The 27240-nt window shown below is 48.7% G+C and overlaps 1 protein-coding gene across 3 annotated transcripts in view; it reads left to right on the forward strand.

Moving 5' to 3' along the window:
* Nucleotides 1–27240, forward strand: part of LOC138260123 (cholesterol 24-hydroxylase-like) — a 247845-nt gene that overhangs the window by 62228 nt on the left and 158377 nt on the right. For all 3 annotated transcript variants that reach the window (XM_069208296.1, XM_069208298.1, XM_069208297.1), the window contains exon 2: nt 1172–1249. In XM_069208296.1, coding sequence (XP_069064397.1) covers nt 1172–1249 — 78 coding nt within the window. The remainder of the gene's footprint in view (nt 1–1171; nt 1250–27240) is intronic.

The following is a 27240-nucleotide window of genomic DNA, read 5'->3' on the forward strand; positions in this document are numbered from 1 at the left end:
ACAGCTTCAGTATGCAGGATGCATGCAGGCCCAATGCGAGCTCCGCTGCATCTCCTCAGGCACCTCTCCCACAGGCTGGCCGGCCTGTCAAAGGCCCGCCACAAGAAGGAGGAGGCAGATGAAATAGACAGCTGCCCAAACCACTGTGGTCTCAGGAACTGAATGGGTGTTTATGTTGCGGCCTTATCTTGTCACTGCAGCCTCAGCCCGAACCATGCCTGCGACGTCCTCTGACTCACAACCCACCTGGCCTCACCGCCGCGCACGCCTCCAGCAGCGGGCACCCATCCAATCATCAGGGACAGTGCAGTTTGCTCTGGACTGCAGTAATTGTTACCGGGGCTGTTTTGGATCACAGCATATTAGAGATATTCTGGAAGCAGGATAAGTGCCGGATGGTGCTGGCTTCCCAGATATTCTGCACAACCTCTACTCGAGCATGTCTGCCATGTTTGGTGCTTGGCCACGCCCTCCCAACTTTCATGTTTTAGAAATTATAGAACAGTGTTTTAATATATCCTGCTGGACATTCTGCAATTTTAGATGCCTTTAAAGAATGATTTTTTAAATGCAGTGATGTTCTACTGTTAGATATATTGCTAATGCATATGTTCTCCAATAAAGTGTTGATTGACAAAAACATAGTCATTCAGTGTACTCAAAGTTACATAATCACAAATTTCACCCCCCAATGTAGATGCAAGTTTAATCCTCAAGTTTGTCTTTATCTTGTTCATACAATGTTGGTCGAGGTATTTCAAAATGTTCTAATGTACATCTCATGTATCTGCCAACATGCTTGCGATTCAAATACAAATGAATCTGTAACTGATAGATCAATGATCATAGGAATGAACACAAATCAATTTTGGTGCGGCAAACTGACACACCTCTAGTATTTGCCTCAGCGAGTTACCCAAAACCCTTTACTTGAAGCTAAAAACGTTATGAAGGCTTGGGAAGGCTTTTGTACTCCTTATGGAATTACATTACACACTGGATTTGTATTTTGTCATACATGTATGTGCTGGGTGTAGGGCGAAATACATGAATTTCAATGTTTTAAGTATTATGTAGGAGTCCTCCATGTTCTAAATCAAACCAGAAATGTATATGCCATTACACAACAGAAGACAACCACGTAGCTAGTGGATATTTTTTTTCATTACAGCTTCCTACTAGGACACTACCATTTGTTTGAAAAGAAAAGACAGAATGGCGGTCTTCTCCATGATCTGTTTTTAGAGTGGTAAGTGTAAAGAGCTCCTGTTTTCTATATATAATGCTTGGTTTACCAGAACGTGTATGTGTACTCTGTGGCACTCACAATGAAAGAAAACATTCTATAAAATGTTAGTAATTGACACTTTGGCGTTAAAAAAGTGTTTAGTTGAAATTGTATGTAGTACCTAAAAAATTCGACTTGAAACAGGTAAAATAGGGGGCGTGGCTAAGCCAGCCAAGATGGCAGGCGTGATACCCTAGAGCTCCTCTCATCAGCCCGACAATCTGTAGCCATCAATGCCAGTGCACCAGTGGGGAGTCCTCACAGCAGCTCTGGCATTCCCCTGGGAGCTCCCGCCCCCTGCTGGAGTTCAACATAGCCCTTTGATGTGGCTGGATGGAGCTGGACCTCAGGGCTGCGTGTGAGATGGCAGTGCTCCTGGAGCCAGCAGCGGCTGGGGAATAGGTGTACCCCATTGCTGACTTGCTGCAGGAGCTGAACTGGCCCTGGTGGCCCTAGAGTGCACCGGAGGTGACTCTGCAGCCGTCGGGGCATAGGTGCTCCCCCTCCACTGTAGCTTGAAGCCGAGCAGGAGGCTGCGCGGAGGAAATGGAACGCCCGAACGCAGAGGGAACTGGAGCGTCCCCCAGCCTGGAGTTCCACACCCTAAGACTGCTGTGTGCCCCGCTGGGGGGGCCTCATCGACCCCCAGGTCGGGGCCCACCGAGGCCAACTGGAATCCACAAACTGGATGGAGGGGACTGAGACGGCCCACCCTAGCTGTCCCTACAGGCGGGGGCTGACTGCACCATCGAGCCCCTGAGAGCCTCACTGGTTCGTGAAGCCACCCATAAAGAGTACGCGCCACGGGTGGCATGACGAGGCAGTGAATCATCTGAGCTCTACAGCAACTCCTACACACACAGCGCTGCTCTGGCTCCATAATCGTGGCACGCGCCTCCTGTGGAGATGACATGCTGACCCTTGGCCTGTCCTGGGGCAATTATGTGGAGCCCCTTTATAGGGCGTGCCTATCTTGGGGAGGCTCCCTGAGGCCTCCCAAACTTGAAAACACCTGAGTTGCCCTCCCTGGATATTAGGAGTCAGGGGCACTGTTTTGCTTACTGCACCCTCCGGCGCCATGTGTAATGGGGCTACGCTAGCTCTCTCCACATCGGACAAAGTTTTGGAAGCCATCAAACATTCTTGAGGAACCATGGAGGTGCAACTTGGTTCCCTTTCAGCAGAATTTACACTTCTCCGGGACAACCAATGCAAACTTGTGGATAGGGTCGCTGACGAGGAAAAGACTCCACCCTGCACCTGCTTGCCAAGGATAACCATTCTGCCATTAAAGACTTACAGATTCGTGTCACACATCTGGAGGGCAGGGCGAGGACCTGGAGGGACACTTCAGCAGGAGTAACATTCGCCTCCTGGGACTTCTGCAGGGGGTTTAGGGGCCAGACCCCCTCACTTACCTAGAGACTTAGTTCAAGACCTTCACCCCAGCCTCGTAACTTACCCCATTTTCCTCCCTTGAGAGAGCTCACTGCGTTCTGGTGCGGTGCCCATCCTCTGGCTCCCTGCTTCGCCCCTTCTTGGTGAAAATACTCCACTTCAAGGACAGGGATGCAATACTTCATGCGGCCAGGCGAGCTGGCCCTATTCAAGTTGAGGATAAAACTGTCATGCTGTTTCCTGACTATACTCGTGCAGTTCAGTGCCAGCGTTCCTCTTTTCTGGAGGTTATGCATCACTTCGGCCAGAAGGGGATGCAATATTTCCTGCTGTTTCCCGCCTACCTCGGATCATCTCCCGAGACACCACTACGTTCTTTACTGACCCAAGAGAGGCATGGGATTGGGTGAAACTGCATGGAGGTAAATCACCGGGGGACTTGCTGATCACATTCCGGGTGCCCAAGCTCCACGAAACAGTCGCCAGGGCAAGAGACCATGTCGGGAAAAGCTCAAGACCTCCCTTCCAGATCTCATCCACTAGTTCCCCCAATCTGGAGCAGATTATCGCAGGAGGGCCATACAAGCTGTAGCAAACTTGGGTCCCCGTCTCGCGGGTGCGGATGATGAGAAGGGCCGTAACATCTTCTCCTCTGAGTAGAACTCTCGTCACTCTGATGATTCCCAGGGTGAGAAGCACTCCCTTCCGGTGGTGACCCCTCAACAGTAGACACTCTCATATGACCATTTCCTCTTGAGCCTCTGCAAGGAAAAGGTACCCCCGGCCAGGACATCGCTGGATGACCTCCCGCTACAGCCTGCAACCAATACCCTGGTATATGGATGGGCATACGGATGCACTGTACGCACATCGCCTTGTCTTTCTTCTCTCCCCCCACGATACATTAAAGTATATTTAGTATGTTGTGCTTGGGCAATTCGCCAGTTGCGCTGGGCTCCATGTATTGGGATTGTTTCCTACCGAAGTTACTGATCTTCCCCTCACTTAACCTCCCTTCTAAGATCCCCATACTCAGATGGGCGGACACCCTATGGCACTTCAAATAAGGACACAGGGACTTTAAGGTGGCTACCCCACACTCACTTCCTGCACTAACTTTGACTAGTCATGGCCCCAATCCATGATATTCGATTTCTCACTCTTAACATCCACGGCATTCACGATGCTCAGAAGCACTACGCAGCGTACTACTACATCAAGCATCAACAGGTGCAGGTAGCTTTCTTACAAGAGACACACATTACACAGAGAAAGCTGGACCGCTTACACAGGCAATGGGGTGGTATCATTTGCACAACAACCTACTCAGCATACACTAGGGGTGCCATGGTATGGGTTTGCCCCGGGGGTCCCTTTCCATGAAACCCATTGAATAGTGGATAAGGATGGCTGATATGCCCTTTTTGAGTGACAACTGAGCATCCTATCCTCCTCAGCAGCATTTATGCACCCAATACTGATCAGGGGTAGTTGTGGGCCACTCTCTCCACCGCATTAGCCCACTGCAAACAATGCCATGGATTCTGGGCAGGGATTACAATTGCGTATTAGATCTTAACCTAGACAGGTCTCACCCACCCTTACCTCGCTTCCTCCTACATGCCCAGGCGGAACGATTGCGGACATAGGTACATCACTGGGCCCTCACAGATGCTTGGAGATCCCGCCATCCCACAACCAGACTTTACTCCTTCACTCTGTCCCACACAGTCTATTCGTATGCCTAGACCGCTTCCTATGCTCGTCTGAGCTGATGCCTTTGATACAACACACGGACTACTTGGGTCGGATAATTTCTGATCACAACGCGCACCTTACTGACCTCAGGTGGGTGCCAGCCCAGCCTCTCACACCCACCTGGATGTTGCCACCGGACTGCCTTGAAGACCAGGTGTTCTGCAAGGAACAAGAGTCTTGCATTTGGTGCTACTTTTCGGAGAATCACAACACAGCATCTACCAGGATGCTAGAATGGTGGCGCCTTTAAGGTGGTCGCAAGGAGTGCATGCATCCAACCGATCACCTGTGTCCGTAGGACTCTCGAAAGGGACATAAGGGAGGATGAACAGACCCTGAGAGCCATCGGTAAAGCAACAGATGTAGACCCCAAGCTTATTCCACAACTGGCAGAAGCCAAATCTGCCTATGTTGCTATTCTGGAAAGCTTGCTATGCTGCAACTTCACTGCTTAAGCTGCCAGGGCTCATCGGAAGGGGGAGAGACCTGGTTGGCTACTGGCATGGCTTATTCATTGAGACTTGTTGTCTCATCCTAAAACTGAGGTGGTAACGCCCTCGAGCGTTACAGCTCACACCCAAGCAGATATTTTACAGGCCTTTTACGAATACTACTCATCCATATATAGCGCACCCCAAGATTCCCTACCAGATCGCTCAACCATATTATTGGCCGGCACTACATTCCCCCTAATCCCAGCCTTCATGTCAACCTCCCTCAACGCGGACATCACACCGGAAGATGTCAACCAGGCAATCTGTGAACTTGCTTGGAGCGCCTACCCCTGAAATATTTAACCACATTCTCATCCCTTCTCTCTCTCAGACTAGCGGCTATGTATGCAGCAGTGCTAAGTGGTGGCGAGCTCCCCAACTCCTGTCGGGAGTCCCTGTTGATCTCCATCCCCAAGCTGGGCAGGGATCCCACGCTGGTGGCATCATACCGACCCATTACTATTCTTGGTGCCGACTTCAAGATTCTGAGCAAGATCCTGGCTGATCGCTATGCCCAGATCCTCCAGAGACTAGTGCTGTTAAACCAAAACGGCTTTATCTCCAGCCGAAGCACCTCCCAGAATATTTGTCACCTTTTCCACATACAGGACCAAATTAAGGGGGCGATTTCCGCATGCCAGCTGCCTTGTACTAGACCTAAAACAGACGTTTAATAGCCTCAATTGGAATTATCTGTTTGACGTGCTTACCCTCATAGGGCTGGGACCGAAACTCTTGACCTACACTAAATTACTGTACACTCACCCAACGTCCCGGATCCGCTTGGGTCACCTTGTCTCTGCTCCCTTCCCAGTGCACCATGGGACGCACCAAGGCTGCCCGTTGTCCCCCTTGCTATTTGTGCTCTCTATGGAGCTTTTAGCTGTATGACTCCGGGTGGAGGGACAGGACCAGGGCATCCCGCTAGCGGGTAGGACACATACAATATCATTATAAGCGGATGATCTTCTTCTTTACATCCGCAACATAGCGGCAGACCTCACCCCCATTCGGGACACTTTAGCAGACTTTTGTTCCACAGCCAGGCTCCGAGTCAATTGGACGAAGTCGGCAATCTACCCGCTTCACCCCGGACACCCCACCAGGGAGGTGTGCCTCATGGCGGACCACCTTACCTGGTATGACCAGGTGCCACGCTACTTAGGGGTCTGCCTCTACCACATCACTCTCAATATCTATGAGGGGAATCTCTGCAGAGCCATGGAGGGCATTCACTCTTAAATACAGTTTTGGCGATCTCTCCCTTTAGCCCCATTCGGCACAATTGCTATGGCAAAAATTTAAATTTTACCGCACCTTTTATACTACTTCGCGAACCTCCCGGTCATACCACCCGTTCCTTTTTTAAGGAATTGGATGCTCTCCTCAGCACACTTATCTGGGGCTCTGGCCGCATAGGGGTTGCCTTGCCCAAACTACAATTGCCAGTGGAAAGGGGGGAACTGGAGGCTCCATCCTTTGAGGCATACTTCCTGGCTGCACAGCTCCAGTGGTTATCCCGCTGCACTGCCGGGCATATCTCGATAAAACTTGCAGGGACACCGGACCTCTGCCTTTGCCCGTGCTCCACCGCTTGCTCCTCCCGAGGTCACACCCCACATCCTCTTGGCCCCTTCAAGTGTCGATGGCAGGGGCCTGTATGGCCAGGGTGCACCATCTTACCCGGACAATTCCGTTCTACCCCCCCAACCTGCCTTTAATAGGTCTACCCTGAGGCCAGGACTACTACATGACAAGGGAACTCCGAGCCTGGTCCACCCACTCGCTACTTTAGGTGGGTGACCTCTTTGCAGAGGGCCATCTCCTCTCCTTTGAACAGCTAACAGAAGAGAGAGGACTCCCACCGGGCCAATTCCTCATCTACAGACAGCTTCATCACGGGTCTTCGGGATGGGGAGCCCGAAACACATCCGGTAATTCAGACCACACTGACCATGGACCCGGCCGTAATCTTATCACCTGGCTATATAAAGCAATCCTTCAATTAACTGTCCCTTCCCTTCCCTTGACACGCTTCATCATAAATGGGAAAATGAGTTTGGGAGAGCGCTACACGAAAAAGAGTGGGAACGAGCACTTAAATAAAAAATAAAAAAGTCTCCCATAACTCACAATTTAAGAATATGTAGTTCTTTATACTGCACAGGGCCTACTTAACCTCCGCCCAGCTATACCGATTCATTCCAGACACACAGTTCTCCTGCCTCTGATGTCAAACTCCGAGTGCAGAATTTATACATCTGTTGTCGTCGTGACAGGCTCTCCTGCGTTACTGGGGCACCATTCACACCATGCTACAGGAGGTCAAGGAACTCCCAGACATGAGCACTTAGGAACTGCTCTTTCTGCCTATTCTAACGTAAGAAACAACATAAGGTGCAAGCGAGGTTCGCTGCCCTTGCCCTGCTCTTTGCCAAGCAGGCAATCACACTACACTGGCGCTCGCCCACTGACCCCCCTGTGGAGGAATGGAGGGGGGGGGCACACTGCAAGTGGGACACGGCAGAAGAGGACGCTCTTCCTTGCGAGGAGGTCCGCGGGACACGCCAGCAACCTATTTCTCCACAATGGGCTGCCCTCTACACACACTTCAGACAAGTGGGTGACAGGGGCCACCTGCCTCCATAAAGAGACTATATACACCGACTACAACAGTAACCCAAGATTCCCACGATAGAATCTTCACATTGCAAGGCTTAATATCTTGTATTCCAAGGCACCCCTGGATGAGACACCCCCTTCTCCCCTGCGTCGCTAATCTTCCTCTGTCCTACACTCACTACCAATTGCATTGCAACTGTTGCTATACCTTGCCACACCTGCCCCCTCCCTCCCACCAGTTTATCTATTGTTCACCCCAGACCCAGTGTCAGTGTTTATAGTTTTACACAGCTGATAGGCTACATAAGCCAGATCTCAGGGCACCACACCACGGCTTGGAATACTATTGTTACAATTTGACCGATGACTCTGTGTTAATATGCTGAATTCCTTGCACTTTTGCGCTGTTTGAAATTGAAAATAAAAACAAAAATCAATAAAAACGAATTTAAAAAAAATGAATCGGGTAAAACATCAGAACAAGTCAACTGCAAATGGTAGATGACAGCGTGAAATTGGACTGCTATCTATGGATTTTTCACCTTTTTCGCAAACCCACATTTGCTAGTATTAGGACTTTGTGCAGAATGCAACTGCTATCCAGAGCCACAAAACATGTGTTCTGCCAATGAACGTGTGCAATAAAACTGATTTCACCGGGTAGTGTTTTAACACTCCAGAAAGTTCATTGTAAGGTGGCAAAGAAATTTCACCAGTGAAGTGAAAGTTAAATGTCATATGTAGATTGCAGTTCTTCTATACCCCTCTCACAAATATGCCTAAAATCTGAGGGTGCTCAGTGCATTATTGTGCACTAGCTGGGGTTCATTTTAAAAGTAGTGCAGTGACACATGGCATGGAAAAGTATGTTTGCCATATAGGAAAATCTGTTTTATATGTTATTAAGCCATCCCCACAAATATGGCTTGTAATCCCATAGGGTTTGGTGCTTAATATATAAAAAGGTTAGGCTAGCTCAGTGGTTCCCAACCTGTGGTCCGGGGACCCCTGGGGGTCCGCGAAACCTTGTCACGGGGTCCGCGACTGCTTAGAAAATTAAATAATATTAACAGATTAGGTCCCCAGCTTTCAGTAATGACTCAATCGGGGTTCCCCGGATTCCAATAATTATTCAGTGGGGGTCCCCGGGTTCCAGTAATGATAAAGTGGGGGTCCGCAGAAGTCCAAAGGTTGGGAACCACTGGGCTAGATTGTCCACGAACAGGCTCCGGTGTGATTAAAATCCTGATTCAATGTACTCACCTGTAAAAATGTTATAAAATGAATAAAAGTTATTTTTTATAATTAGTATACAATCTAATTTAATGGTGAAAGTAGAATTTGATAACTTTAATGAAGAATAATCTTTCTAAAAGTGTACTTTGAGCTACCTGAGCAAAAACTGGTGTAGTTCCAGGTTGTAATACAGCCCCATTTCAGAGGCCCAATATACATTCCTGGCTGAAAATCACCCTGCTTCCAGAGTACAATGGCGTCAGGGGGGGGCACATCATTGCGCTCTTGCTGGGCTACAATTTAAAAGTACTTCATGACAAAGGAAAGTGCCTGTACAATATAAGAAAAACTATTTATATATTAAATAAGACACCTTTAAAATGTGCCTTTTTAGGTCTACAGGGCTGGGTGCTTAAGTTATAAAAAATGTGCCATGCTACATGTGTGTAATCATATGCCCTCTCAGTCAGGAATTTGCTACAAGCTGTTTCGTTGTGTAGGTAAAACAGCATTTTTTACGATCGTGGGTAGCTCTAAATAATATCATTATTTCATATATATGCCTGTGAAAATGCTAGAAAAATTGTTCAGAGGTATTTAGTTTCAAAAACGTGCCTCGGTTGTGCTGAAAGCAGATATTATTTCAAGACTGGAGGCTCCTCCTATGCATAATTTATTTGCTATTTAATAGACAGGAGCCTGAAAAGAACAAAGAATAGACCGATCGATATGTACGTATACAATGTCCACAAACCCTGGGGTAAAACTACCAAAGTACATATTACAAGTAAGATTAGTCCAGTACGAATAGTGCTTGTACACATAGTGGCTGATTACGAGTTTGGCAGTCCGACTGCCAACAGCCTGGCGGAGCGCACCGCCATGCTATGAGTTTGGCGGTCGTACAAACAGAAGACCACCAGCAGTCGGCCGGCACTGCCAGGCAGTACAGACCGCCACGGTCACCTGGAAGCACAAGCTGGCCAGCGGAGCCTGAGTTTCCGCCAGACTCATTGTGAGGCTGCACACCACCAATGTGACCATGGCGGTCCAACCACCACATACAAGCTGGCGGAAACAGACAGTATAAACAGAGACACTAACCTGCAGGCAGCTACACACGTCCGGAGCTGCCATGGATCCCTTTTCCAACATCATACCTCTGCTCCTTTTCTCCGAAAGTCAACAAAAATTAACGCCGGCGTGGATGACAGCAACCCTAAGTACACACACCTACTTGCATCATTAACCCTTAAAAACATCATGTAGCGCCACAAACACATGATGGGGGAGATGCCACAGGCAGCAGCTACATGTAGAAGTGACAACCCACCCACAAACATACATCAACACGGACACCTACACACTCACAATACGCATACTTCGGTCAGCACACACACACACTGCACGGCAACACTACACAAATACATAAGGCCACACAGCTCAAGCACAGGGACGATGAAGGCCACACAACATTCACACACACAGCAACAACACAACTACTGCACATACAAATAACATACACACACTCATACCCAACACTGACCAGGGTCTGTCCACACATACAACACACACATCCATCAATGTGGAATGGAACACATATAACACCACCATTAAAAAACCCTGCAATGGACACACACATCACATACGTCACACCCCAATGGAAGCACAATGGCACACACAAAACACAGAGAGACAAATAGACAAAATAAACAAAGAGCACCTTGACAACAACATCTACACAGTTGGGATGGGAACATCAGGACCATACATGGGAGGAGGCTGCATTGGGACACATATCATGTTGAACAGGGTCCTAAAACCACATGCACGCAGAAAATGGCCCTACATGGATCTCAGGGACAAACAATACAAAAACCAATTGTCATGCACAGCTATACAATGGGGAAGGGCAAGTCTACAAAGCACACACAACTCCTACACCATGGGACATACCCCTACACGAACCAGTTGAAAGGGACACACCCCTAAGTAGACACATGCACACTCAAATGCAAAGCAACCTAGCACAACTGAACACACTCCATGCCTGCACTGACAAAACGTATGAAGAAATACATCACATATATACAATAGCCATATCAGGGGGACAAGTTGAACACCATACAAACCCACATTGCACAACACAGAAAGAAATACTTATCATACCAAACACCACACAATGCCATGACACCAACATTGTATCTACACATATATACCCATCACACCACATATATCCTTCTCTTGGGAGACAACAGCACTGCACACAAACTCACGTACTGCAAACAACACCACATGAAGCAGCACAGAAGCACAAACACATACAACTACAGGCACACACCCAATGAGCTAGGAAAGGAATTGCAGGACAAAGTTGTACCCAACAAACCAATAAGTGGTTGGGTTTATTAAATGTAACTGTTCGTAAGTCCAAGGCCATAGGCCATTCCATCATAAGTGCCCAAATGGCACAGTGTTGTGCCCCTACGTGATTCCTGACTGCCATGTAATCTCCACAGTAAAGGGCCATCAAGGGGGCAGACAGGCACCCCAAGGATTATCCAGGGGAGGGAAAATTAGGTTTTGGGGGGGGGTTGGGCTTGGGAGGGGTGGGCTTCTTCATGGTGGGGGATGGGTATGGGTGCTTGCAGGAGGGCAGGGGAGGTCTTGGAGTTGGAAGGGATGGCCTTCGTCAAGAGGCCCTCTTGGGTGTAGTACGGCGGGCGAACAGGGGTAAGGTCCAGATCACAAAGGAAAATTTTCTTTGACAAACGGGCATGCGCATCAGAAGTGGATTGGAATCTGCAGGTTGAGAGAGTGGTTGTCTGACCTGTAGCAGTAGATGTCTTGGGTGTGTGCTTGTGTGAGGTATGCTTGTGTGTGGTGGGAGTCTGTTAGGTGAGTGAGTGAGGGTGCTTATGTGTCTTGGGCTGAGGGGTGGTGGAAGTGCTAGGGGATGCTGTGGTTTGTCTATTGGGGTGGTGACTGCAAGTGTTGTGGATGTGGTGCTTCTAGGTGTGTCTGTAGTTGTGGTGTCTGAGGGTGTGGTGATAGGGGTGGATGTCTGAGGGTGTGCTGGGGTGGTGTCTGTGGGTAGAATGGGTGTGGTTGGCTGTTTCGGTGACTGTTGTGGTGGTGTCTGCAGGTATGCCAGATGTTGTGTGTGTGATACTGGGGGTGGGGCGGGGTTCAGGGAAAGTAATGACTGTGGCTGTGTCTGCGGCTGGATGTTGTTTGTGTGCATGCCGGTGTGTCTTGTGGTGCTTGTGTTTGTGAGTGCTCCATGTGTATCTTTGAGGTGGATGCATGGGAATCTGTCTGTGTGCTTTGGGTAGGTCGGGAAATGGGGGATTTGGACTGGGAAGAAGGAGGTGGAGTGGGGATGGAAGACAAGTGGTGACTGCTGTGTGGAGGCTAGAACCTGAAAAGATCTCTGTAGGCCAGCCATTGCACTGTGAATACCCTCCAGGAATGCGTTTGTCTGCTGGAGTTGTTTCGCCAGTCCTTGCATGGCATTCACAATGGCAGATTGACTAACTAAGATATTTCTCAGGCGGTCAATAGCCTCCTCATTGAGGTCAGCAGGGGTAACAGAGGCTTGGATGGAGGTGCCTACGGCAAAGGAGATGCCCCCCCTCCTGGGTGAGCGGGCACGGCCAACTGAGTGTGGAGCAACAGCGGGCTGTGATAGAACGGGGGGTGGACAAAGATGGTGCTGTCGGAGTTCCCTGATGGGTCCTCCACTACTAGGTGTGGCTATTGAAGGAGGAATCCGAGGATGTAGAGGCTGATTCTGTCTCCCTCGTGGCACTCCCCTTGCCCTCCGGGCCACTGGGTCCCTCTGTGGCAGTTGTGTCTTGACCCGAGGTCCTGTGGCCAGATGCTTCCCCAGTCAGTTGTACCCCATCTCCTTCACCTGCCTGTGCTGATGCTGCCAAAAGAGAGAGAAATAGGGTCACAACATGGACATGAAAACACTTCAATCACAACTTTGGGAGACAAACTATGTCATCATGTCAAGTAGCCTCCTGCAAAAAGTGCCACCTGAGCAAATCAGGATCTCAGACAACTGCAATCGCATGAATAAAGTCTAGCAACCACACTAACCATACCACAACTAGGTTACCACTCCATACTCAAACCTGTGCCACATGCAGCAGACCCCAGTGAACTAGTAGCCAACAATTGGATCTCATTGTAATGTTCCCTACCAAATACACAGACACAATCTTAGGCACACATCTATTCCTCACTGAGATGATGTACCAACAATATCATATCAAATGTTGCAAAGGAAATGCAGCTAACACAGGTACAAATCTGCAATAAACTGGAGTATGTGATATGGAAATGCCCATGTCACTATGGACACATTACAACAATGTACAGCTCTACAAGTGACACCTGTCCAAAATGAGTCAAGGAGGTAGTAGCAATGTCACTCAGGCATGCCCCACATGTGACATTATAAGGAACAACAATGAAGTCAGTTTCAAAATCTCATGGAGCGATGTCTCCAGAATGCACACAACAATGATTCTGTAAGGGCCAGGATAGCAACACCAATGTATGACACCCATTACAATGTTTACATCTGAGTGTATTTGTAGTGAACAAGTATACTGTGTAGGTTGGAGAGACACAGAACTTGCTATCAGCAACAGAAGGACCCTAACTTGTTGTCCAGTGACAAGCAACATCACTACCCACATGTCAGGCATGGCAAGCATGGCATCTGTCTGTGGGTGAATCCCTGTCCCAAAACACAGATGATGCAAACATCAGAGCATACCTCATCAAGGGTAAATATAAAGTGGGTCCACACTCTAGCCTTACTTGTCATGTCCCTCATTGCTACTGCAGTTCTGCATGACTAATGACATGCTATGAGGCATGGTGGTGTCTGTCAGACGACATATGACGGTGGCACACTCGTGTCTGTGGCACCACAAGAAATGGACTAATATTGTATATGTCACATTACAACAACAATTTCCCATGCACATTTCTGTGAGAGACTCTTTAGACATCATCCCATCAACATGAGTAGCACATACATTAAAGAGCAGCATAGTTATGTATTTAAAGTAGAATGGAGCACATGCTGACATGTAGGCACAAGGACTGTTGGTTACAACGATGACACATCACTCATGTCAATGCACATTCCCCACTTACCAAGGGAAAGTAGTTTGCTACAGCTGCGAACAATTAGCCATGTAAGTCATGTCACATGTATGATGGACACCTACGCATCACAGACTGCAGTGAGGCACTAGCACCCATCATATACTGAAGATAACTTGCTCCTGGATGGCAGATGTCAACCTACACATATCCCCAGATACATGGCAGAGTACAGTGATCCACACCCTAGTTACCTTTGGCTTCTAACATATGGGAGGGGTGATCTGTTGGAAATAACTTACACCCTCTAGAAGAACAAATAGTGAATGTTTGTTCACTTCACACAGCTATATTTGGTCCCTGCTAAGCAATAGGTCTGAGGATTCTTCCTAGTTTTGTCCTAAGTCCCAGGTCCAAAAGCAAAAGCACACCTGTTGGAAACACATGACCTGTCTACACAAACAAGCTCCCATATGACATATGACATGTGACACATGACACTTCCCTCATTGTCAGGGGGAGCAGTCAGTCCTTCACTCAATCACCTGGCGAAGGGACAAGAAGGAATTTGCCTTGTACTCATTCCCTTGTGGCTGCTGTGCTGCCCTCAAATGCCCATCCATCTCTGGGTAGGCCACTGCCAAAATGCAGGCCATTGGGGGGGGGGGGTCATTGTCCGAGGGACATTCCATCAGCAATGGGAGAACAGCCCCAGCTGTGCCTCTGCGATCTTCCGGGCCCAGCGTCTCAGGTCCTCCCACCTCGTCCAACAGTGGGCGCTCCACCAGCTATGGATCCCCAGGGTCCACACATTTTTGGCAATGGCTCTCCAAATCCCCTACTTCTGATGGGCATTGACCTGCATGGATGCATAAGACCAGACAAGAAATCATGTCAAGAAGTCCCATACAAAATGGTTGAGTCACATGCATGTCAGTGTGCCAAGCTAGGAGCATCCTGTCCTAACCTTACTTCCCACGTGTGGCACATAGCAGTCATCGGACACAGGGAAATAACTACAAACACACCCAGAAATGCTGCCCTATACACCAACCGGCTCAGGCCCTGCACTAAATAGGTAGGTCTACTGTGACTTCTGTGGGACATGAGGTAGCAATCTGACGGAGATCAGAAACACCATGAGACACATCACACTAAGTGGCTACTGACAGGTAAACCTGTCGGCCAAGAATGCACATAAACATCCACTATCTCTGATTATCAACCGCAGCATACAGTCCCTACAGGCCAGAGTCAGCCTACAAACTTGTCTATCGCACTTGGCTCACAATGAAGGGAGTGACATGTTGGGCACACAAAGAGTCAAGCCTGTCCATATGTGGACATGTGTAGATAAAAATGCAGGCATGTGGCACTTCAGGGGGCGGGGGTCTATGTGTCTCTTCATCAACACATAAACAACACACTTCTACACATGTGTTCACTAAGCCTAGATTACCTTCAGAAAGACATGGACTTGCATTGTACAACAGAGTCACATATTATGGCTCATCAGTAAGAAACGCACTGTTTGCACTCAGGCAATGACTGAAATGCAATGACCGTGCACAGGACACATGTGACCTGTCTGAAGGTGACAACAGGGCTGTGGGATCAAGGGACCTGTCAAGGCTATGTAACACACAATGACTAAGATGATAAGAGCACATCAGTCACAGATCACCAGCCTGCCCAATACCATTTCCATTCTTAGCAGTAGACAGAGGCTCAGTAAACTGCATATTGGCACTGAGGCATGATTTGGCATCATAACATGCTGTGCTGGGATACAGGGTGTGGGTACAGTGTCACACTTGCATAGCAAAAAGGGAATCCATACCAGCCCAGATCCTGAAAGATACTGTGGGTAACATTAGGCAGGTCACGGTCTCCCCAGGTTCAGCAGACAGACCTACATGAAACACCATATCCTGCACTTATATGTATAAGAGTATATCATATAGCCAACAGCCAATTAGCATGTGGTGCCTATGTGCCGACCTGAGGGGCATAATAAGTCATGCTCTGGCTTCCAAATAGCAGTCTAACATAGCAAGATGTGGTATGAGATAACTGTGCCAACATACACAGAGCTCAACCTACAAACAACCCACTCATACAACATGCATTATCAGCTCCTGCTGTCATGCAATCACATGTGATCCCACACTGATAACATCTATTAGGTAAGAGAAGCCTGGGGATGGTTATTATGACACCTCACCTAGTTATGTGCATCCAACGCAAGCTGGATCAGGGAACACTCAATACACACTCACCACAATGTCACAGAACTCGAAACCTGTCACTTGACACAGATACTTGCCCATTGACTCACCTATTGATGCGCACTGACAGCAGCTACTGTGCTTTGAGTCCACAATCAGACATGCTGGCCCAAACTCTAGGCTGTCTAAAGGTAATATGTGTCGAAGTACTGAGAAAAAACTGTGCACATGGGCATTTACCTGCTCCTCTGGTGCACCGTAGAGCTGTCCTTACAAGGTTAGGACCTCCTCCACAAGCTTCTCCAGCTCCTCTGGGGAAAGGCAGAGGCCCTATCACCTGTTGGACGTGGCATGATTGCTCCCAGAAGTGGTACACAGCAGCTTAGATAGTGGAGCTCTTGCTGGCAACAGTATCAGGACTCAAGTGAGGGATTTAGCAGAAGATGGCGGTCACGACCGCCACATACACGACCGTCACTGCCAGCGGACACAACCATTGGCCAATTACCGCCACTGGCAACAACATTAACCTATGGCTGTATCCGCCACGGTAGCATCTGGCTACCGCCATGACAGCTTCCACTGGCAGTTGCAGGTGGTTCCTAATGTCCAGTGGAGTAGGTCAGGCAGCAGCCATTTTAGTGGCATGCAGTGCCATTAATAGGTACATTAGATGCATCACAACTCCGAAAATGTTGTTTTTGTGAATAATGAGTGCTGCATTGTCCAGTCATGTAGGTCCTTCAACTTTGACATCATATTGGTATGACATCAAGCACATGTTACAACATATTTAGGGGCACTGCCCCAATCCCTCACCCCCAAGGGCAATATCGGTTATGCTGCATTAACTCACAGTCCGAGTTAAAAGTTACATGCACATATTGTTGCAGACCAGATAGGTGATGTGTACACATTTGAGGTAATGCAAGGGTGAAACCTGTTTCTTCTGTGTAGTTGAAAGTGGTGGTGGATACTGTATATCATGTCCTCTGCTACTCACATGCCACGTCTCTGTTCGTCTATGACATGCATTATGTATCTTGCAAGGGGCACATTAAATGATGGCTATACTCTCCGTTTGTCCTACATAATTACCCTGGGAATGGAAGGATCAGACAACCTCCTGTCTATCGTCCACTGGCAGACCTCCAAGCAATGGAGGACAGACATATCATCCAGATATACCGCCTGGATAGGCAGACAATCGTGGATCTTTGTCAGCAGTTGGTGCCAGATCAGATGCCTGCCATCAGTCACTCAAATGGCATACCACCCATCACTCAAGTCATGTCAGTGTTGCATTTCCTGGCCACAGGGTCCTTCCAAAATGGAGTGGCCCTATCTGCTGGGATGTTCCAGGCAATGTTCAGTCTGGGTTTGAAGGATGTACTCTCAGCAATGTTGAAACACCTGGACAGCTACCTCTGTTTGCCCCAACATGAGGACTTTGTCTTTGTGAAGGCTGATTTCTATGGTTTGGCACACATCCAGCATGTGGTGGGAGCCGCTGATGGTACACATGTAGCCTTGGTTTCTACCGTAAGGCAATGAACAATCTATCAGAACAGGAAGAACTTCCTTTCCATCAAAGTCCAAGTTGGCTGTTTGGCGGACCTCTACATTTCCCAGGTCTGTGACCGTTATCCAGGTTCAGTCCATGATGGCTTCTTCATTCGAAATAGCGGTATTCCACAGCTGATGACACGACTGCACCCAGAGAGGGCCTGGCTGGTTGGTAAGTCACATAGGTCCTGTTTGTTTGTGTGCTATGTCTTCTGCTAGAGAGACAATGCTTGGGACTCATGGTTGCACATATGTCGCATTCCATTACAGGGGACTCTGCATGCACAAACCGGCCCTGGTTTTTGACATTGGTGAGGAATGCAACCACGCCAGGGGAAGTACGCTTCAACAAAGCTCATGGAAGGACACCGCATGTTGTGGAGCAGGCTTTTGGGTTCCTGAAAGCCAGATTTTGTAGTATAGACAAGACAGGTGGAGCCCTCCTCTACTGACCCGGAAAAGTGTGTAAGATCATTGTGGCCTGCTGTGCTCCACAACATTGCCATGAGGAGAAATATCCCATATATTCCTGATGAGGGTGAACTAGAAGTGCCAGTGGTTGAGACTCTGGAAATGCCAAGTGAAGATAAAGGTGGAGACATGCTGGCAGATCTCATCAATCACTTCTTCACTTGAGTGTAAGTATGTGATGTTGTGTGATTATTGTGGCTGTATGGAGAACTGTAGGAGTCAGGATGTGTTGGAAACGGTATCTCTTTTTCCAAGAGGCAGGGCATTGCATGGTATGCATTATACAGGCAATGTTTGCTAGCTAAGTCAGACTTGAACGTGACTATCTTGAAGATTTTTATTTGGGTCAGTCTCATTGCATGGTCAGTGGAACAACTGAATTTTTAATGAGCATTGGGTCATATGTATGCCTTTACCTGCCTAAACTCCATGTATTTCATTCTTTTTTCCAGGTGTCTTCACCATGCCATCCTCATAAGGACATTTCTGAGTTGTGTCATTGGCAGGTAGCTGTTGCTGGTCTGATATGTGAAGTGGAGATGGATTGATCCAGGTAATGTTGGTCACAGATTTGGGGTGCCTGAGTCCTGTCCCCAAGCAGCCTGGACAGTGTGTGGCTAGGAATTTGAAATACACAATACATTTGTTTGCTTTTGTGTGTTGTCCAATGGTCTTATATTTGTGATCATGTGGTCTTGAAACGTCATGCTGAGCAGTCCATGCATTCTACCTTCCCACTGTGTTGACATTGATCCAGTATGATCTTTTTGTGGCTGTCGATGTGTTTCCTCATTGCAGGCCAGTGTGCCTGTGCCACAAAACTGACACAGGTTTGTGACATTCCACCAGATGCTTGCTCATGGTAATGGGAAGGACCTAGACTTAGGAAATGTTGTACTGTTCTCTGTCTGTGCCATGGCGTATGTTAAGTTGGCAGACCTGGTTTTGGTATGTGATAAGCGTCAAGCTGGTGACAACATCCACTACACTGTTAGCCTAATCTATAGGACAAGGACTTGCAAAGCCCTTTTTGTGTGGTCTGGGGGATGGTACATTTGGGATATCTGGCCTGACTCAATATGGTTCAGACGTTCTTGGCTATAACTCTCCAGGTTTTTGGTGTGACCAGACACTTGTGACATTGTGTTGCTAGTCATCCTCAGCATGACACTACCTGAGACATCTCCCTACTTCCATTACCTTCATATGTCTTACTCATGTGCTTCACATGTGATTACCATTCAACATTTCAGAAAGTAAAAAAAAAAAAAAGAGGTGGTAGGTAGTGTTTTTGTGATAGGTCTGTTTAGTTACATATCTGATAGTGATACTGGAAAAAAATAAGTAAGGTTAAGAGATCGGTCGTGGTAGATGCAATCAATACAGTAGAGGCCACAACATCTGAAGTCCAAAGTCCAGTGTCCTACTACCCTGGAAAATGGAAAGTGGTTAGGGAACAGTCACCAGAGTGAATCTGGGGCACACAAAGGAGTGACATCAGGAAGTCGTCACTTGCTGGCAGTGGTTGGTGTCTTGCCATCCACATCTTCTGGAGTTTTGGGTGGACGTCCCCGCTTGCGGGGGTTCAGTAACTACAGAAGCAGAGGTTTCTGAGGGGGTTGCTTCCCCTGCCAGGGACTTCCTTCCAGTGGCTGGCCCTGATGAAGGGCCTGGTGTAGATGAGCCTACGGAAGGGGTGGAGTGTTGTTGTCGATCCCAGTTCAGGTTAGTATTAAATGTCCCTCAGCACCTCTGTTAGGGAGGCCATGTTGGTATTGTAGGCCTCCCACTGTTCATGCATTTCCCCATGGAAGTCCCTCTGCAACTCCTTGATTTCCCTGAGTTCGGTAAGTACCTGTCCCATCAGGCCTTGGGAATGTTGGTAGGCTTCCATCACCTGGCTGATAGTGTCCTGGTCAGGGGCATCACCAGCAGCCTCTTGCTGCCGGGCCACACCATCCTTCCCGCGCACCCAACCCATGTTCCTGTGCCCTTGATGAAGCCTGCCCCCTTCCACTGGTTCCAGGTCCTTCATTGTCGGAGTTGGCTGGCTGTGACAGAGGGACCTGGACTGGAGGGCACAGGATGTTAGTGACTGTCATTGGGACACAGGTTTGGGGACGACTGGCTGCCTGAGATGTAGAGGCCACAGGTTTGGGAGGAGCTGATGTGGTCAGGTTGAGGCTCACTGGTGTTGTCTGCCCATTCAGATGACGCATCTTGGGGCCTTAAATCAGACTTAGATGTTCTTTCCAGACATTTTGAGCTGTCCTTCCTCCACACTCTTTTCACCTTGGCATAGCTGCTCAAGATGGATCTGGGCGTGTTGCCACATCACAGGGTGTACCACGACCTGTATCCTTGTCCATCCCAGGTGTATTAACTTAATTAGTGAGTTCAGGGACAGTGGCATTAAGTCATATGGGCACTGGCCTGGTGTTTGAGGTTGCATGGCCTGGTCCTCCTGGGATTTACAGTGACCTTACTGAAATCACAACTCATAGTTTACATTGTTAATCCTCTGAGGTGAGTAGACTTCCATAGCAAGTATACCAGCAAGGATACTTGGAGATATGCAGAGTGGGCTGGGTCATTGGATTGGGTAGACAGGGCCTCCTGGCCTTAGCAGTCGTGTGACTACCTGTACTACATGCAGTTGTTCAATGTAATTCCCCTAGGTGTGTGCACTTCATGTGTGAATTCCCAGGAAATTGTATTTTGGCAGGTGGACTGTTGCTTGAAGTGAGAGTAAGGGATCTTCCTATGAGTTCTAGACATTTCACTCCCTGTATCACACACAGTGTACAGTTGTCCTCCTCTCAGGTGAGTACAGTTCACTGGGTGAGTAGAGGGAGAAGCATGTTTTGTAGCTGGATACACTGTGTTGGCTGTGGGGGGTAACACAACAATTGCCCCCGGCCTTGGCATTTCTGTTCAGTGCCTGACCTACTCCCACACACTGTACACTTGTCCTCCTTTCAGGTGAGTACCTTTCATTAGGGATTTGCAGAACAAGGTAATTTTGAGTGTAGCACACTGTTCTGGTTTTTGTAATTGTAGAATAGTGCCTGCTGGGAATTGTGGTGCTGTCATTCCTTGTGCTACACACACTATACAGAGAGATGGTTCCCCCAGCTGAGTCTAGTTCCCAGGAGAGATGGCAGACAGTGGTCTTTGGACAGGTGGTGACTGGGCTGGTCAGTGGGAGGACAGTGAAGGTGGCTAGAGGTGATCAGTGAGCATGCATGACAAGACATTTTTGGTGCAATATTTTGTGTGGTGACTTACCTGACTCCACTCCCCCAGGTATTCCTGTCAAGTCCTCAAAATGCAGGATGGCCAAGACCATCTCCTCCCATGATGTGAGCTGTAGAGGAGGAGGTGGGGAACCACCACCAATCTTCAGGACCGCAAGCTGGTGCCTGGATGCCATGAAACAAACCTTCCCTACGAGGTCGTTCCACCTATTCCTGATGTCGTCCCTTGTGCGCGGGGAGCTGCCTACAGAATTCACTCTGTCAACTATCCTTTGCCACATTTCCATTTTCCTAGCAATAGTAGTTTGCTGGACTTAGGATCCAAATAATTGTGGCTCTACCCTAATGATTTAATCCACCGTCACTCTTAACTTGTCGTCTGTGAAACAGGGATTTTTCTGGGGTGACTTGGTGGTGATGATTAATAAATGGGTGGGTGCTGGATAAATAAACAGGTGGTGGGGTGTAAATAGAGTGGGGTAGTGCAACTGGATGTGATGGGTGTGTGTTGAGGATGTGGGATATATGGTTGTGAAAGTTGGAGGGGTGCCTAATCTATGGTTTGAATTTTCTTTTTTTGAGCTGTATCTTGTTATGTGTAGCGTTGTAGATGCAAAGGATTGTGGTGTGTGAAGGGGTGTGTTTTATGGTGTGGTTTGTAGGTGTGTTGGGTGTGGGAATATGTGTCAGCTGCGTTATTTTCAAATGCATCCAATGTGGTGTACGGTATTACCTTGGTGACCATGAACTGCTGCAGTTCGGACCACCATTGCGATTTTGACTTGTAATACGGTCGGTGGTTGGTTGATGGGCTGGCGGTACCAGTGGTCAGACCGCCTATTTCCCGCCCTCCAGAGTCCTGACGGGGTTGCTTTTTTGGCTGGCTTTTGGCAGTCGTGCCTCTGTAACTCGTAATACAGCAGTCTGTATGACCGCCAACATGGCGGTCTTTTGGCAGCCACCACTATGGCGGTCTGGCATCCAACCGCCAAACTCGTAATGAGGCCCATAGTTTCTTCTCTCCCTTGCTGATCCCAACAGTCCCATAGGTGTTTTGTTCCTTCATTTTTTTGTTTAGCTCTTCTTAAACATTTTTGTTGATTTACTTGACAGTTTACCTATTAAAAAAAAATATTAAAGCTTTAAAATGTTTCTTTAATGTCTTAATGACCTCTTTATAATTTTTGCTATATATTTTCATTGTTGCCTCTTTATTTAAAAAAAAAAAACATTATGGCCCTCATTACAACCCTGGTTGTCGGTGTTAAAGCTGCGGTAAAACCGCCAACAGGCCGGCGGTAAAAAAAATGGAATTACGACCGTGGCGGAAACTGCCAACATAGACAGCCACTTTAACACTCCGACCGCCACGGTGGTACAAACAAACACCGCGGCGGTAACCGCCAACTGACAGGCGGAACACAATGTACCGCCCACGGAATTACAACAGGCCAATCCGTCACCTTTTCCGGGGCGGATTCACCGCGAACAAAAACACGGCAGAAACAGGACTTGGAAGGGGAAACGCTCACCTCTACACATCCCACGAGGAACCAGGACGCCATGGAACCGGAACTTCAGATTCTTCCAGCCTTTATCTTCCTGCTCCTCTACCAGGAGCACGAATGCTGGCGGCGAAGACCACGGTGAGTACTGCAACTACGACACAGGGGAGGGAGGAGGGAAAAAACAGTGACACACACACGCAACACTCCCACCCTCACCCACGACAACACACACACAAATACATCATGATACATCACAGTTACACCCCCAAACCCCCTGGAAGAATGCAAGGACAAAAGGAAATGAGTAGAATGATTGTAATATATTCAAAGTTAGTATTAAAAAATATATACATATATAAAGATATTCACACTATAAACAAATATATACACCAAGAATACAAGTCCAAGGGATTCCATATCATAGTCCGTGGACCACTGGGCCCAAAAGGCATGGGGGAGGCCCACACTCAATACCTGAACAAGACGGAGAGAACACTGCTGGGGCATCAGATAGAAATAAAACAGGCACCTCGGGGGGAGGGAAGGGGGGGCACCTCAGCCGGATGAGGGCACGGTAGGAGGCTGGCCTGGCTTATAGTGGGTACCAAGGGTACTTACACTCTGTGCCAGGTCCAGTTATCCCTTATTAGTGTAGAAGAGGTGTTTCTAGCAGCTTAGGCTGATAGAAGGTAGCTATGGAAAAGCAGCTATGGCTGAACTAGGAGACATGTAAAGCTCCTACTATACCACTGGTGTCATATGCACAACATCATAAGAAAACACAATACACAGAAGTACAAAAAATAAAGGTACTTTATTTTTATGACAATATGCCAATAGTATCTCAGTGAGTACCATCAGTATGAGGATAAGTTATATACACAAGATATATGTACACAGACCAAAATTATGCAGATAATAGCAAAAGGAAGTAATGCAAGCAATGTAAAGTTACAGTAGATTGCAATAGGAGCACATAGGTATAGGGGCAACACAAACCATATACTCCAAAAGTGGAATGCGAACCACGAATGGACCACAAACCTATGTGAGCTTGTAGAGGGTCGCTGGGACTGTAAGAAAACAGTGAGGGTTAGAAAAATAGCCCACCCCAAGACCCTGAAAGGTAGGTGTAAAGTGCACCTACTACCCCCAGAGAGCACAGAAGTCGTGATAGGGGGTTTCTGCAAGAGGAACAACACCAGCAATGCAACAACAGTCGATTTCTGGACCTGGGTACTTGTAAGAGAAGGGGACCAAGTCCAAGAGGGGCGACAGTGTCGAGAGTGGGCAGGAGCCCAGGAAATGCCAGCTGAGGGTGCAAGGAAGCTGCCACCTGTTGGAAGAAGCTTGGAGTTCTGCAAGAACGAAGAGGACTAGGAACTTCCCCTTTGGAGGATGGATGTACCACGTCGTGAAGAAGCTTGCAAAGGTGTTCCCACGCAGAAAGACCACAAACAAGCCTTGCTAACTGCAAGGGTCATGGTAAAGGTTTTTGGGTGCTGCTGTGGCCCAGGAGGGACCAGGATGTCGCCACTTGGAGGAGGAGCCAGAGGGGGCACCCAGCAGCTCAGGGAGCCCTCACAGAAGCAGGCAGTACCCGCAGAAGTACCTGAACAGGCACTTAGAAGAAAAGTGAACCGGAGTCCACCCAAAGTCACAAAAGGGAGTCCCACGACGCCGGAGGACAACTCGGAAGGTTTTGCACTGCAGGAAGGAGTGTCGGGGACCCAGGCTTGGCTGTGCACAAATGAAATTCTGGAAGAGTACACAGAAGCTGGAGTAGCTGCAAATCACGCGGTACCCAGCAATGCAGTCTAGCGTGGGGAGGCAAGGACTTACCTCCACCAAACTTGGACTGAAGAGTCACTGGACTGTGGGAGTCACTTGGACAGAGTTGCTGAGTTCCAGGGACCGTGCTCGTCGTGCTGAGAGGGGACCCAGAGGACCAGTGATGCAGTCTTTTGGTGCCTGCGGTTGCAGGGGGAAGATTCTGTCGACCCACAGGAGATTTCTTCAGAGCTCCTGGTACAGGGAGGAGGCAGGCTATCTCCAGAGCATACACCACCTGGAAACAGTCGAGAAAGCCAGCAGGATGAGGCTGGCTTTCAAGGTTGCTAGTAGTCGTCTTGCTACTTTGTTGCGGTTTTGCAGGTGTCCTGAGCAGTCAGCAGTCGATCCTTTGGCGGGAGATGCAGAGGAACTCTGATGAGCTCTTGCATTCGTTATCTGGGAGATCCCCAAAGCAGGGACCCTAAATAGCCAGAAAAGGAGATTTGGCTACCTAGGAAGGAGGATTGGTTACTAAGAGAGGTAAGTGCCTATCAGAAGGAGTCTCTGACGTCACCTGCTGGCACTGGCCACTCAGAGCAGTCCAGTGTGCCAGCAACACCTCTGAATCCAAGATGGCAGAGGTCTGGGGCACACTGGAGGAGCTCTGGGCACCTCCCCTGGGAGGTGCAGGTCAGGGGAGTGGTCACTCCCCTTTCCTTTGTCCAGTTTCGCGCCAGAGCGGGGCTGGGGGATCCCTGAACCGGTGTAGACTGGCTTATGCAAAGATGGGCAGCATCTGTGCCCATCAAAGCATTTCCAGAGGCTGAGGGAGGCTACTCCTCCTCAGCCTTTCTCACCTTTTCCAAAGGGAGAGGGTGTAACACCCTCTCTCTGAGGAAGTCCTTTGTTCTGCCTTCCTGGGCCAGGGCTGCCTGGGCCCCAGGGGGGCAGAAACCTGTCTGAGGGGTTGGCAGCAGCATTAGCTGCAGTGAAACCCCAGAAAGTCATTTTAGCGGTACCCGGGTTTTGTGCTAGAGACCCGGGGGATCTATTGGGGAGACATTTCCATGATCTTAGACAGGTTACATGGCCATGTTCGGAGTTACCATTGCGACGCTACACATAGGTGGTGCCTTATGTGTAGGGCACGTGTGTAATGGTGTCCCCGCACTCACAAAGTCTGGGGAAATTGCCCTGAACAATGTGGGGGCACCTTGGCTAGTGCCAGGGTGCCCACACACTAAGTAACTTGGCACCCAACCTTTACCAGGTGAAGGTTAGACATATAGGTGACGTATAAGTTACTTATGTGCAGTGAAAAATGGCTGTGAAATAATGTGGGCATTATTTCACTCAGGCTGCAGTGGCAGGCCTGTGTAAGAATTGTCAGAGCTCCATATGGGTGGCAAAAGAAATGCTGCAGCCCATAGGGATCTCCTGGAACCCCAATACCCTGGGTACCTCAGTACCATATACTAGGGAATTATATGGGTGTACAAGTATGCCAATGTGAGTTGGTAAATGTAGTCACTGGCCTGTTAGTGACACATTTGTAAGTAAAGAGAGAGCATAACCACTGAGGTTCTGGTTAGCAGAGCCTCAGTGAGACAGTTAGGCATCACACAGGGAACACATACAGGGCACATACTTATGAGCACTGGGGTCCTGGCTAGAAGGGTCTCAGTGACACATAACAAACATACTGACAACATAGGGTTGTCACTATGAGCACTGGTCCCCGCCTAGCAGGATTCCAGTGAGACAGTGAAAACACCCTGACATATACTCACAAACAGGCCAAAAGTGGGGGTAACAAGGCTAGAAAGAAGCTACTTTCTCACAGGCACGTCTCCAGATCCACGAGGGGGCTCCATGCCCAATGTTCAGTCATGGGGAGTGCAAAGCCAGAGTCTTTCAAGTCTCTACAGTGGGTGGTTTGCCCACTGTTCAATCCTGGGGAGTGCAAAGCCACAGTCTCTCAAGTCTCTACAGTGGGTGGTTTGCCCACTGGTCAATCCTGGGGAGTGCAAAACCACAGTCTCTCAAGTGGATAACATTCTCCACTGGTTCTGAAGGGGGCTTTGTGCCCAGAGTGCTTCATCCTGCCAAGGACTGAGGTAGTGGATGCCTTTCTCCACTTGTTCTGGAGGGGGCTTTGTGCCCAGAGTGCTTCATCCTGCCAAGGACTGAGGTAGTGGATGTGACTCTCCACCGGTTCTGGAGGGGGCTTTATGCCCAGAGTGCTTCATCCTGCCCAGGACTGAGGTAGTGGATGCCTTTCTCCACTGGTTCTTGAGGGGGCTTTGTGCCCAGAGTGCTTCATCCTTCCCAGGACTGAGGTAGTGGATGCCTTTCTCCACTGGTTCTGGAGGGGGCTTTGTGCCCAGAGTTCTTCATCCTGCCAAGGACTGAGGTAGTGGATGTGACTCTCCACTGGTTCTGGAGGGGGCTTGGTGCCCAGAGTGCTTCATCCAGCTCGTGGCGGCCTCAATAGCGTCAGAAACTTTGGCGCTC

The sequence above is a fragment of the Pleurodeles waltl genome, chromosome 9 (genome assembly GCF_031143425.1).
Source record: "Pleurodeles waltl isolate 20211129_DDA chromosome 9, aPleWal1.hap1.20221129, whole genome shotgun sequence".
Taxonomy (NCBI): domain Eukaryota; kingdom Metazoa; phylum Chordata; class Amphibia; order Caudata; family Salamandridae; genus Pleurodeles; species Pleurodeles waltl.